A 14,584-nucleotide genomic window follows, 5' to 3' on the forward strand; every position below is an offset into this window, starting at 1 on the left:
TGCACATTGTGGCCCTAACAGCAGCCTGTGTAGTGACACAATATAATGTATTAGCATACAGGAGTATGGTAATACATTATAAGTATGAAATAATGTTACTTAAAAATTATCCCATCGTGAGATTAAAAAAAATTAACAAAAAAGTAATAATAAAGAAATGTAAAAAAAAAAAGGAATTCTTTAGTATAAAATATATTTTTTTGCTGATACCGTAAATAAAAAAAAATGCACATGTTAGGTATCTACACAACTGTAATAATCTGTAGAAATAATATAAAAGGTTATTTAGCGTGATATGTGAATGGTATAAAAAAAAAATACACAGAAAAAACAATGCTGAAAAACGCAAAAATATATTACATAAATGATACAATAAAAAAACAATAAATAACATTTTGCATAAAACAAGACCTCATATAGCCTTGTCAATAAAAAATAAAAAAGGTATGGCTAATGAAAGTTAGAAAAGGCAAAAACAAAAAATTATAGCTGGCCATTAAGGGCTTAAAACATAAAAAAGAAAAGAATCAAGAAAAGCTACTTTACTTCTTCTTTGTTGAATCAAATGACCTACATGAATTTGTCAATTCTCAAGAAATGACCCTAGGTGTCCTCAAAACGTCTAAGACTTCTTTGTTCCTCAAAGTATATACTAGAGGATTTAAGGCTGGCACGACTGCCACGTACAACAAGGAGAGCATCATGTCTACTTCTGTGGAGCTTTTTGAGTCAGGACTCATATAAACACTTAGAGAAGAACAGCAAAAGAGTAAAACAACTGTCAGATGAGAAACGCAACTGGAGAAGATCTTTAGTCTTCTAGCCGACGTCTTGATCCTCAGGATAGCAGATATAATAAAAACATAGGAAGTCAAAATCATGCTAAAAGCTATAAAACCTAAAGTATATCCTTCAGTTAATATCACAATGTTCACATGTTTGATGTTGCTGCAGGAGATTCTGAGAAGGGCTTTCATATCACAGTAGAAGTGGATGATATGTTTGGAATCACAAAACGATAAATGAGATATTAAGTAGACATATAGCAATGAGTTTAAGGCACCAATTGTCCATGGCGTAAGGGAAAGTATAATACAAGCTCTCTTGTTCATAATGATGGAATATTTCAAGGGGACACAAATGGCTACATACCGGTCAAAAGCCATAGAAGACAGAAGTAAAAATTCTGTATTTATACATGCTACAGACAAAAATAGCTGAGCAAAACAGCTTGTGAAAGAAATGTTGGTCTTTCCAGTTATTTGATAGTCTAGGAGCTTTGGCAGGATAGCAGACACGTAGCCCATGTCCAGGGTAGACAGGTTACCCAAGAAAAAGTACATAGGAGTATGGAGCCGTGGTGCCATCCATACAACCACTATAATAATCAGATTACCAAACATACACAGAAGATACATCAATAATATACTGAGGATAAGAACATAAGAAGCATTCTGAAGTCCAGAGAATGCTAGCAGATGAAAATCTTCATAAAATGAGGCATTAATTAGATTTATATACATTTGTCATGAAACAATGTTGGGAATATAGTCAAGTTATTGATTTTTTTAGATCAAGAATTCATATTTGTAAATCAAAAATTTCTACTCTTGCCATTTTGAAATATTTCAGATAAAGACATGTTTAATGCAAATATATATGCATTCCTTTTTCTGTGCAAAAAGTAAAAAATATTGTTTAAATAGATAATAAATACAATAAATTGGCATGAGGTTTAAAACATTTGCTAAGAAAAGTAAAAATAAATAGACCTTCTAGTCCAAGACTTACTGTAGATCAAAATGGTTAGCATTAGACGTCATGGACATGGCAGAGTGCCCCATTGTAGGCTAACAAAGTCCCTATGACTCTATTCTACAGAGCGATAGGCCCTTTGTGTGCTGCACTGGTACTTCAGTAAGGTATTGTATTGTGGAAATATTATTATCTACAAATTTGGCCTCTATAGACTTTTATAGGCATCTTCAGAGGTTGTAATATGCAAATGGTCATCAGATTGCCTGTGCTTTTATTAGCTTTATGAAAAAAATAACATCAAAGGGCATAAAGTATCTATACTAAAGACAAAAAAAATACCAACAATGTACAAAAAACTCAATACATATAATCTTGCTATCGCCATCTGAAATTTACCTGATAGCTCACAGGCTTCTCCTTGCGTTGCAACTTTGCCTCTGTTACAACCAACCATATTTATAGTTTTATGTAGATTTGTTAATACTCCCAAATGGCAAATTTCTACAAAGAAATAATAAGCTATTCCCACGATAGTCATGTACACCAAATAATAGCTTTGTAGTAAGCAAATAATGGCCCTTAAAGTTATTTTAAGAGAATCTGAGCAAACAGACAACACAATGCTAAAAATTGACAAGACCCAAATCAGCAACGTGGAAAATAATTGCCTCGATTTAGTTACTAAATAGAATTGACTACATTTATTTGATAATTTGGGAACATTCACATGGGTCACTATGGTACAGCAGAGAACTCCACCAAACCACATCTAAATACATGAGGTCTTTGCAACAATATTTCCGCAGTTGGAGTCATGCATTTACATGAACTTTTGATGTGGATTTTTTAGCAAACTTTACTGTCATAAATGCTCCAGCTGTCTGCCCTACTATACCGCCCCATGTTATTATAACCATAGATTCAGCTAATTAAACAACGCTAGCCTTGATTGTAGCCGGCTCTGTTAAAGGGATTGTCCGGTTTAATCAAATTAATGTTATTTTTTTGTATAATAAAAGATTTTAAAACTTTTCAATATACTTTCTGTATTAATTCCTCACGGTTTTAAAGATCTCTTCTTGTTGTGATTCAGTAGTAACATTTAAGGTTTGTTCACACAGCCTATTTTCAGACGTTTTTCAGGCCGTAAACGCCCCGAAAAACAGCTAAAAATATGGGGGTGAACGCCTCCAAACATCTGCCCACTGAATTCAATGGGAAAAACGGCCTGAAGGCCTCCATGTCTGCCTTCTTTTTGCCTCTGTTAAGCCCTGCCTCTGGCCCAGCTTAACATGAGCCTGTAAAAATGACAATGCACTGCAATACATTAGCTCACATCCCCTATGGGGACTAATAAAAAGTGTCAAAAGTGTTTTTAGTAGTGTATAGAAAATAAAAAAATATTACAATTTTCCCCTAAAGTAATATAAAAAATAAAAAAGGAAACAAAATCGGTGTTGTCACATCCGAAAAAGTTCAAATCATTGCAATATAACATTATTTAACTCGCACGGTGAACTCCGAAAATAAAATACATTTAAAATGCCAGAATCGCTGTTATTTGGTCACTGTAGCGTTAAAATAAAACGTAATTAAAAGTAATCAAAAAGCTGCACGTAGCAAAATATGGTACCAAGAAAAACTAAAACTCATCCCGCAAAAAATAAGACACACAGCTCAATCTTCTTCTTCTTCTTCTTCTTCTTCTTCTTCTTCTTCTTATTATTATTATTATTATTATTATTCTTATTATTATTATTAACAAATAGTTTTTTCTTTTTAAAAGTAGTAAGAAATTAAAAAAACGATATCAATTTGGTATCTCTGTAATTGTATTGACCAGCAGAATAAAGTTAACTTGTCCCAAAAAAATGGAGGAGTCGCGTTTTTTTCCAATTCTACCATACAAAGATTTTTTTTTCATTTTCCCACTACATTACATGGTACTTTAAATGGTGCCAATAGAAACTACAACTCCTCCCGCAAAAAATAATTCTTCACACCATTCTTTTGACAGAAAAATAACAAAGTAATGGCTCTTGGAAGTTGGGAAGTGAAAAACTAAAAGTAAAAAACTAAAATGCTTGGACTTCAAGGGGTTAAATACAAGGATTAGTACCAATCATCTGATGTACTCACACAAGAAATGCAGTGGCTCGGCATTCCAGGTGATGGTTAGAGATTATGGACAATAATAAAATTAGTGTAATGGTTGTGGTCGCCTACCGCAGACCCCTTTCATCCTGCTCACATCTTCCTCCCCGTGGATGCCAGCACATGCGGCAGTCCTGTCCTGCAGTGACCACTAGGGTGAGCGCAAAAGCTTATTCCCGGCCTTAAAGGGCCAGCGTGCACACATGTTAAGAGTTGACTACTCCCAGATCACCCTGGACTATAAAAAAGGCCCTGCCCCTTTACTCCTTGCCTGAGCATTGTTTGTAATTCCCATGTTAGTCTTTGAAAATCGTCCCTCAGTGTTATCCTGTTCCCAAGTGTTCCCGTGTCCTGCTACCTGTTCCTGTATCCTGTGCTGTGTTGGTTTCTGAGCCCTATCGAGTGTTGGAGTCGTGTCCTGCTGCACCTACTGTTGTCTGCCATGTCCAGCGCAACCTGCTGCACCTGCTGTCATCCGCCATGTCTAGCGCAACCTGCTGCACCTACTGTCATCCGCCACGTCTGGCGCAACCTGCTGCACCTGCTGTCATCCACCGCGTCTGGCTCAACCTGCTGCACCTGCTGTCATCCCCCATGTTTAGCGTAACCTGCTGCACCTGCTGTCACCTGCCATGTCTGGCGCAACCTGCTAATCTAGTCCCATTCGTGCTAAAGCCTGTGCCATTGTCTGGACTATCTCAGGTACTTTCATGCTACAAACTCATAGTATAGACTTGTGCATTGACTGTGACTTGGCCAGCTACCTCTCCGCTACGTTGGAGCTGCCTAGTGGGTCCACAAACCCCTAGATCATGACTTACCGAACAAGGTTCTCCATAAGTTAAAGCTGTGGTTGACCCCCACTTTAACCCCAAAGTATGACTTACTCTTGTTATTTCATTGGATAGAACATGGGTTGAGCCCCGCACCCCTGTTATTTATCCTGGCAGTATTGGACCTTCCTTAAAATGCCAACACTTTTGCCTAATAAGACTTAAGACTTGTCTCAGATGACCCAAAAACATATTGACAACCTCCCCAAGTCTTTTTGGATAATGTTCTGTGGATTAAAGAGTTAAAAGGCTACTTTTGAATGAAGGTACCTCTGGCGTACAGCTTTAAGCATTTCACAATAGGAACATCATACCAACAGTCAAACATGGTGGTGGTACTGTGAGTGGTGTGAGGGTGTTTTGCTGCTTCAGCACTCACCATAAATGATATTCTATGAATTCTGCTCTCTACCACACAATCTTGAAGACGTATATACGATCATCAGTCCGTTTTACGAAGCATAATTAAAGTCAGTAATCTGCAGCACATCAAAGGCAAGTACATCTTCTAATGACTCAAAAGAAACATAATTAAGGTTTTGGAGTGGCCTAGTCAAGGTCCTGATTTCATCCCCTGACTCGATCCTCACATTGCAGAACCTTAAACCTGCAATGTGGTTGAAGTAAAGTAATTCTGCAGAGTTACATTGATCATCAGTTATTAGAAACATTTGGTATTAAGTTTAGGGGGGGCAGTTACATTTGTTATAACTCCGGTTGTCTTATATTTCATCAGAAAGGGGGCAAAAATTTGTCACACGGAGCTGTGGTTTGGGACGAGCGGTCGTTAATCCGCTCGTCCCCATACATTATTATCATGTCTCACAGGGAGATGTGCTACCGACAATGACAATATTTAACATTTTTAAAACGATACGACCAGCAGATCATCCGGCGTTTGCCCGTCATCTGCTGATCGCTGCCCTTTTTACGCAGGGCAATTATCGGCAACGAGCGTTATATGAACACTCGTCTGCATGATAATCGTCCTGTGTAAAACTCCCTTTACTCCTGACACTGACGTGCTTCTTCTTCAACTCTCCACTTACAATACAGCAGATGTCTTATAATTTAGGAAAATGTAATCTGATGATGTTATGATGTAATAATTCTTTTTTCCAAATTAAAAGATTTTATGAACATTTTCAAAGAATACAGCGGTGTACAATCCAATAAGCCATCCAGGCATAAAGCAGTACATCATTAATAGAACATAAAACAGCGAAAAGAGAACAAAAAAAGAGACCATGTCTGCTGGAGGAACACGGAGCATAAGTTGATTAGAAATGTTAAGCAGAGAAAATAAAGCAATTCAAATATCAATATTGCCAATAAGGTACACCAACTCGGAGTATATATAGTACAAATACGAATAAGAGTGTGACTGAGCAATTTGTTGTAGAGGGCAAGAACCCAGGCTAGTCCAACTCGTATATGAAAGGCAATGGGCTATGGGCGAGGAATAAGGGATTGATCAATAAAGTCTAACTAAATAGCCCAACGGGTGACAAAGACAGATTATTTGTTGTTCCGGTGGGCTAGGATTTTCTCCATGATCACGTCCAGACTAACCTGATTAATAAGTTCCTGGGTTGTAAGAGGTGCCAAAGATTTCCAGGACCTAGCGATCATGAGCCTATCAGGATACATATGTCCCATAACGGTACGGATACGTCTCGGGAGATTCAGGATGCCAATAAAGCACAGGGCCAGAGCTGGGGACAGGAGGATTGAGCATCGAGTAACTTTAACTATTAACCCCTTCAGGACTGAGCCTGTTTTGGCCTTCAGGACGAAGCCGATTTTTCAAATCTGACATGTGTCACTTTATGTGGTAATAACTCCGGAATGCTTTTACCTATCCAAGCGATTCTAAAATTGTTTTCTCGTGACATATTGTACTTTATGTTAGTGAAAAAATTTGGTTGATAAATTCAATATTTATTTGTAAAAAACACCAAGATTTGGAGAAAATTTGCAAAAATTAGCATTTTTCTCAATTTAAATGTATCTGCTTGTAAAACAGATAGTAATACCACACAAAATAGTCACTAGTTAACATTCCCCATATGTCTACTTTATGTTGGCATCGTTTTTTGAACATTCTTTTATTTTTCTAGGACGTTACAAGGCTTAGATCTTTAGCAGCGATTTCTCATATTTTCAAGAAAATTTCAAAAGGCGATTTTTACAAGGACCAATTCAGTTCTGAAGTGGCATGGAGGGCCTTATATATTAGAAAGTCCCCATAAATCACCCCATTTTGAAAACTGCACCCCTCAAAGTATTCAAAACAGCATTCAGAAAGTGTATTAACCCTTTAGGCGTTTCACAGGAATTAAAGCAAAGTAGAGGTGAAAGTTACAAATTTCATTTTCTTTTTTACAAAATTCATTTGTAATAAATTTTTTTCTATACCACAGGAGGTTTTACCCGAGAAATGTAACTTATTATTTATTGCCCAGATTCTGCAGTTTTTAGAAATACCCCACATGTGGCCCTAGTGCGGTCATGGACTGAAACACCGGCCTCAGAAGCAAAGGAGCACCTAGTGGATTTTGGGGCCTCCTTTTTTTTAGCATATATTTTAGGTACCATGTCAGGTTTGAAGAGGTCTTGTAGGGCCAAAACAATAAAGACCCCCAAAAGTGACCTCATTTTGGAAACTACACCCCTCAGGGAATTTATCTAGGGGTATAATTAGCATTTTGAACCCACAGTTTTTTTGCTAAATTTATTTGAATTAGTTTGTGAAGGTGAAAATCTACTTTTTTCTGAAAAAACGTAGAAATTTGTAATTTTTTCAAGGAATAAAAGAGAAAAAACACCCCAACATATGTAAAGCAATTTCTCCTGATTATATCAATACCCCATATGTGGTAATAAACTGCTGTTTGGACCCACAGCAGGACTCAGAAGGGAAGGAGCACCATTTGGATTTTGAAATTCTGATTTTGATGGTATAGTTTTCAGTGCCATGTCGCGTTTGAAATGCACTGGAGGGAACAAAATAGTGGAATCCCCCGGAAAGTGACCCCATTTTGGAAACTACACTCATCAAGGAATTTTTCTAGGGGTAAAGTTAGCATTTTGACCCCACGGTTGTTTTGCTGAATTCATTGGAATTATTCTGTAAAGGTAAAAATCAACTTTTTTTCTGAAAAAAGGTAGCCATTTTTAATTTTTACAAGGAATAAAGGCGAAAAAGCACCCCAACATTTGTAAAACCATTTCTCCCGATTATGTAAATACGCCATATGTGGTAATAAAGTGCTGTTTGGACCCACAGCGGGGCTTAGAAGGCAAGGAGCGCTATTTGGCTTTTGGAGCTCAAATTTAGCTGAAATGGTTTTTGGGTGCCATGTCGCATTTGCAAAGCCCCTGAGAGGCCAAAACAGTGGAAACCCCCCAAAAGTGGAAATTACACCACTTAAAGAATCTATCTAGGGATATAGTGGGAATTTAGACCCCACAAGTCTTTTGCAGGATTTATTAGAATTGGGCCATGAAAAATTAATATCAACATTTCTTCCACTAAAATGTTGATTTTTTTCAATTTCACAAAGGATAAAGGAGAAAATGCACCCCAACATTTGTAAAGCAATTTCTCCCGAGTACGGCAATACCTCACGTGTGGTCATAAATGGTTTTTCATTAGAAAGTAATTAACCCTTTCTGGACTGATCCATTTTTTTCTATTCCTTTTTAGTTTTTTCCTCCCCGCGTTCCAAGAGCCACAACTTTTTTATTTTTCAGTCAATAGAGTGGTGTGAGGGCTTATTTATTGAGGGACGAGCGGTCGTTTTTATTGGTACCATTTTTTGGTACATACAACTTTTTGAGCACTTTTTATTACATTTTTAGGTAGAGCCAAGGTGACCAAAAAAACAGCGATTTTGCAGTTTTAAATTCTTTATTTTTCACGTGAGACGCTCCATACATCACCCCCCACACTACGACATGCTATGTCGTGGTGCGCGCAGGGGTTAATGCGCAGCGCATGGTGCGGAGTGAAAATTACAATTTTCCACTCATATGCCATTTTAGTGCACTACATGTTATGCCCAGTTTGTGCCACTGAAGACAAATACCTCGTAAAATATTAACCGGGTTCTCCCGGGTATGGCGATGCCATATCTGTGGACGTAAACTGGTGTTTAGGCACGCTGCAGGGCTCAGAAGGGAGGGACGCCATTTGGCTTTTGGGGCGCAGATGTAGCTTGGTAGTTGTTCTGTTTGGGGTTTTACTGGTGTTTCAGTTTGTAATGTGGGGGCATATGTAATCTGTGCGGAGTACATCAGGGTACATGTTATCTGTGCGGAGTACATCAGGGTATATGTTATCTGTGCGGGGTACATCAGGGCATAATAAGAGGGTATAATAATGCAGTAAATAAATAATAATCCGCAGATATGTGGCCGGTGTCGCACTGATAAATGGCGCCCGATCTTATCCGCTTTTGGACACTCTGCACATTTTGCATCGCCATATTCTGGGAGCCAGAACTTTTTTATTTTTTCTCCACCGGAGCTGTGTGAGGGTTTATTCTTTGCGGGACACTCTGTAGGTTTTCATTGGTACCATTTTGGGGTACCAGAAATTTTTTGGATCACGTTTTATTCCATTTTTTGGCAAGCAAGGTGACCAAAAACCATCAATTCTGACAATGTTTTTTATTCTTTTTTTTTATGGCCTTCACCCTGGGCTATAAATGACCATTTTACTTTATTCTGCGGGTCGGTACGATTACGGCGATACCAGATGTATATAATTTTTTTATGTTTTGCAGCGTTTGTGTAATAAAATCACTTATTTATAAAATAAATACATTTTTGTGTCACCGTATTCTGAGAGCCATAACGTTTTTATTTTTCAGTCAAAAAAGCGCTGTAAGGGCTTGTTTTTTGCGGGACGGGATGTAGTTTGTATTGGTAGCATTTTGGCGTACGTGCGACTTTTTGATCACTTTTTATTGTATATTTTGGGAGGGTTGGTAACCAAAAAATTGTGATTCGGGCACTGTTTTTTGTTTATTTTTTTTGCGGTGTTCACCGTGCGGGAAAAATAATATTACAGTTTTATAGTTGGGGTCGTTACGAACGCGGCGATACCAAATATGTGTACTTTTTTTAACGTGTTAATTTTTTTCCTATAATAAAAGACTTATTATAGGAAAAAAAGCATTCTTTGTTTATGTCACTTCTAACTTTTATTTTTACACTTTTTAAAAACATTTTTATTATCTTTTTTTTACTTTTTTTACTTGTCCCACTAGGGGACACTTAGACTGGCAGCTCTGATCGCTGCTGGAACACATTACACTACACACGTAGTGTAATGTGTTCTAACTGTCATTGTGACGTGACTGTCACACTGACAGGAAGCAGAGGAGGAACGGCCGGAGGCTGATCCTCCGAGGCTTCCGTACATGGCAACCCGGAGGTCATTGTCTGGCCTCTGGTTGCCATGATAAGGATCGCCAGCCCCCGCAAATACATGTGGGGGGCTGCCGATCCGCTGTAAACCTCTTCGATGTGGTGATCGCAATCGACCACCGCATCGAAGGGGTTAATTGCCGATTTCAGCGGCGACAGGCCGCTGATCGGCAACGGGGAGAGCAGGGCTGACACCCTGCACAGTTAACTGCCGCTGCGGTGTAGTGCCGCGCGGCGGTTAACTGTTAAAGCGCGGACGTAACTGTACGCCCAGGTGCGCGAAGTTACTGCTTACCTGGACGTCCAGGTGCGGGAAGGGGTTAAGATGAATGTCGCCTTCCAGAAACTGTGCACTAGGGGGCAATTCCACAATGCATGGAAGAAGTCACCTCTCTCGCCACAGCTACGCCAATGTAGGGGGGAGTAAGACGGATTGAATGTTAAAAGTTGTGCAGGTGTTTTGTAACATCTCATTATGATTTTAAGAGTGATTTCCCAATGTGTTGATCTGTGAGTAGTTTTCTTGGAACCTGTGATGGCCTGCTTCCAATCAGGTAACGTGAGATTAATGATTAGATCTTTTTCCCATACCAAGAAGTGACCTGGTTTCTGGGTAGTTGAATTTGTTGGAGAACAGAGTAGAACAGGGAAATGTCTTTGGCCTGTTAAGAGGATCTGTTAAAGTACTCGAAGGCTATTTTACGACTAGCTATAGATTCTGATGACCAAGACTGTAACAGATGTCTGAGTCTTAAATATTTATAAAAGTCCCGGTTTGTGATATTGTACATGTCTCTGATACATTGGAAGGAGACAAGACCAGCAGGCTCCAGAGGGAGATTTATCTGTGATATGCCCACATCTTCCCAATTGTGGGAGGAAATATCTAGGAGTTTAGTTGATAAATAGCGGAGTGGTAAGTACTTCAGCAATTTGAGTTCCCCTTGTGGCGTGTTCGTGGTCAGGTACCTCCATGCCACCACAGATGCGGAGATTGTAGATGATTGAATCAGAGATCGAGCTGGGTTGTGGTCATTGGAACTGAGCAGTTAGATTATAGGGACTCTTGCTTTTTATGTGTTATTAATTATTTTGTGTGTTTGTGTTTTTTTACAGGTTCAGTATTTTTTTAAACTTTATTACTACCACCTTAGTAATGGCCGCTGGCCAATTGACAGTGAAAAGGCTAACACTAACCCCCATTATTACCCTGGTAACCACTGCGACCAGGGTTACCAGGGGAAGAGCCGGGTGCGATTCATCTGTAGTGACGGCCGGGCACCTGGGTGGCCACAGGCTGGTATTATTAGACTGGGAAAGGCCAGAAACTTTGGCCCTGCCCATCCTGGTAATGGTAGCCTCCTGCTGCTATGTTGTGTCTGGCTGGTTATGAAAAATGGGGGGGACCCTCATATCGTTTTTTCCAAATATCTAAAAAAAACAAAAAAAAACAGACATGGGTTCTCCAATTTTTCATAACCAGCCAGACATAACAAAGCAGCAGCAGGCTAAAATTAGCAGGGTGGGAAAGGCCACTGTTTTTGAACTTTGCCAGTCTAATAAATGGTACTGGATCGCACCCAGCTCTTCCTGTTACCCCTGGTGGGTGTGGGTACCGGGATAATAATGGGGTTTAGTGTTAGCCTATGCACCACTAACTCTAAGCCCCGCCTTTGTACTGGATGTTGTCAATCAGACAGTGGCCATTACTAAGGCGGTAGTAATAAAGTTTAAAAAAAATACAAAAACGTAGAATTTTTTTATTGAAATAAAAAACCTTCACACAACCCTCATTAACCATTTTATTGAAAATAAAAAAAACTGTCATCGAAGTAGTTCTCGAATCCCTCGTAGTCCAACAACCAAACCTGTAAAAAAAGGGCCCATGTGTGATACTGTCTGATGGGCCCAGTATCTTAGTCTACCACATGGTGGGCTTAGATAAAGGGCCCCAGCAGTCAGTAATCTTATACAGTATAAGACTACTGTCTGCTGGGGCTCTCTATCTAAGCCGACCATGTGGTAGACTTATATACAGGGCTCATCAGACAGGATCACACATGGGCCATGTATCTAAGGCTACCATGTGGTAGGCTTAGATACAGGGCCCAGCAGACAGGATCGCACCATGTGGTAGCCTTAGATACAGGACCCCAGCAGACAGTAATCTTATACAGTCTGCTGGGGCCTTGCATATAAACCTACCATATGATAGGCTTAGATACAGAGCCCATCAGACAGGTTTACACATGGGCCATGTATCTAAGCCTACCATGTGGTAGGCTTAGATACAGGGCCCCAGCAGACATTAACACACAATGTGTAATCCTGTCTGCTGGGCCCTGTATATAAGCCTACCACATAGGATTCAGGGCCCATCAGACAGGATCACACATGTGCCCTGTACCTAAGCCTATCATGTGGTAGGCTTAGATACAGGGCCCATCAGACAAGATCACACATGGGCCATGTGTGATCCTGCCTGATGGGGCCCTGTATCTAAGCCTACCATGTGTTAAGTAGGCTGGATGTGCTGAACAGGTGGGGATTCCATGAGAGGCAGCCAATGAGAGCGGTGCATTCAGTCGAGACCCTTACTATGTGACAGACACAGGAGCGGACCAATAAAAATTGCCATTGAAGTAACCAGTGGCAAGACGTCCTTCACGAATGCACAAAGGTGAGTGTATAAACAGCGTCTAAGTATAGAACTGCCGAGATACTTAATGATTAAACAAACTTTTATAGTGCATGCGTTAGGACTTGTGAAACTGGTTGATTATTAACTGTGCTAAAAAAGAAGATGCCTCGCATGGAATTCCCACCTGTTCAGCACATCCAGCCTACTTAACAACAGGAAATCTGTGGTGCGCCGTCATTAGCCCCTGTATCCCTGAGGACGCTACGTAGTAGCGAAACATGCTCTGTTGCTAGATCCACTGTATTTCGCAGTTAGTGTAGCTACAGCGTTCTGCAGACGCTGGCTTCCATTTCACTTTTATTCGTAAGTGCCTACTACCATAATTATTGATCTAGCATTGCCTTATATAGATCCTATTCTAGCATCGTGCATGGTTTATTTTAACTCATCTATGGGGTTTGTCTACTCGCTTTTCATAGCCTAATAAAGATTTATAATTTAACTCATTTAACCTGTTCATGGTAGTTGGGAAGTATGTTTTTTTTGCCGGTTGGCATCCAGTTGCGAAAAATGGCGAAATCGACTCTCACTAAACCTAAATGGCACAGTGCCAATGGTCTTCCTGTATAATGCCTCTGTGTTTAGTGGACTGTTTTCACTGTCCCTCGAAAAGTTTGGGTCACATTAGAAGACACAATCTATAGTTGTAGCATTAGCTCCTTTTCCTGGCTTTCCTTTGCCACTAGACCTAAGCAGATGGACTAGAAGGCCCCAAAATGTATAAGGATGGGGCCAGGAACTGTAGAGTAGTTAAAGGGTATGATCACACAGAGTTTTTTGGCTCTACAAAACTGAAAATGCCTCCCATTGATTTCAATGGGAGACGGAAGCGCTTTTTTCCCGCGAGAGGAAAAAAACTCTCACGGGAAAAAGAAGCGTCATGCCTTGACTTGGATAAGTAGAGTCGTGTGATGTAAACCTTATCTTGACCCCCATCTCTAAACCTCCTTGAGAAAGAAACCACACATGAAACAGAGTTTGGATTTTAAAGGCCACAGCAGCCGTTTATTATAGATTTACAGAAATTAAAAATTCCATTAACAAAACATTATATAAACGCAGAATTCCCCAAAATGGAATTCTTCCAAATTCACAGAAACAGACCCTAACAGGGTCAATATATAAAACCAATAAAATAACCAGGGGAAGTCCTTGAAATTATTGCAAATTAAAATAGCCATCTGCCACCCCCACTTGTTTTAGCTCTAGTCGTAACCCGGCTCGGATGCACCGCTCACCTCTGCAGATGGCTTTGCCCGTAAACCACTTCAAAGCGGTAACACCCTAAGAAGCCTTCCACATATTTTTTGGGGGACGCAAACCCCTGATGCGACCCCCCCACCAGTCTTTACTGACCAACCTCAAGGATTCCCCCCACCACCGCAAAATATCCCTTGACTACCTCAAGCCTGTGAGCTCCTCCACACCAACACCCCTCGTTCAATTCCCTCTGCCAGGGCCAAACTCCATAAATCTATCCCAACCTCATTTAAATACACACCATCCTGTCTTGAAAAACAACCCTCCCCAGACTCAAGATCTCTATGCCTAACTACAACTCCCCCATTACTAGCAACGGATGTGGAAATTGCCCTGTTAACCTGAATGTGCATAGCGCCATGTTTTTCTAGGCACAATATTGGACCATACTATGACTAAGCCCGGGTGCAAAGCCCATAAGCACAACAAGTCATATTTAACG

At 39.9% G+C, this 14,584-nt stretch overlaps 1 protein-coding gene across 1 annotated transcript; it reads right to left on the minus strand.

Moving 5' to 3' along the window:
• Window positions 1-590: 590 nt before the first annotated feature.
• Window positions 591-1,523, minus strand: LOC142750536 (olfactory receptor 5V1-like). Its single transcript, XM_075859540.1, has one exon. The coding sequence runs from the start codon at window positions 1,521-1,523 to the stop codon at window positions 591-593; it is 933 nt and encodes a 310-aa protein (XP_075715655.1).
• Window positions 1,524-14,584: the final 13,061 nt, after the last annotated feature.

The sequence above is a fragment of the Rhinoderma darwinii genome, chromosome 3 (genome assembly GCF_050947455.1).
Source record: "Rhinoderma darwinii isolate aRhiDar2 chromosome 3, aRhiDar2.hap1, whole genome shotgun sequence".
Classification (NCBI taxonomy): Eukaryota; Metazoa; Chordata; class Amphibia; order Anura; family Rhinodermatidae; genus Rhinoderma; species Rhinoderma darwinii.

What these genes read in the sequence shown, in the direction of transcription:
- LOC142750536 (XM_075859540.1), bottom strand. Translation starts at nt 1,523, where the DNA reads ATGTATATAAATCTAATTAATGCCTCATTTTATGAAGATTTTCATCTG.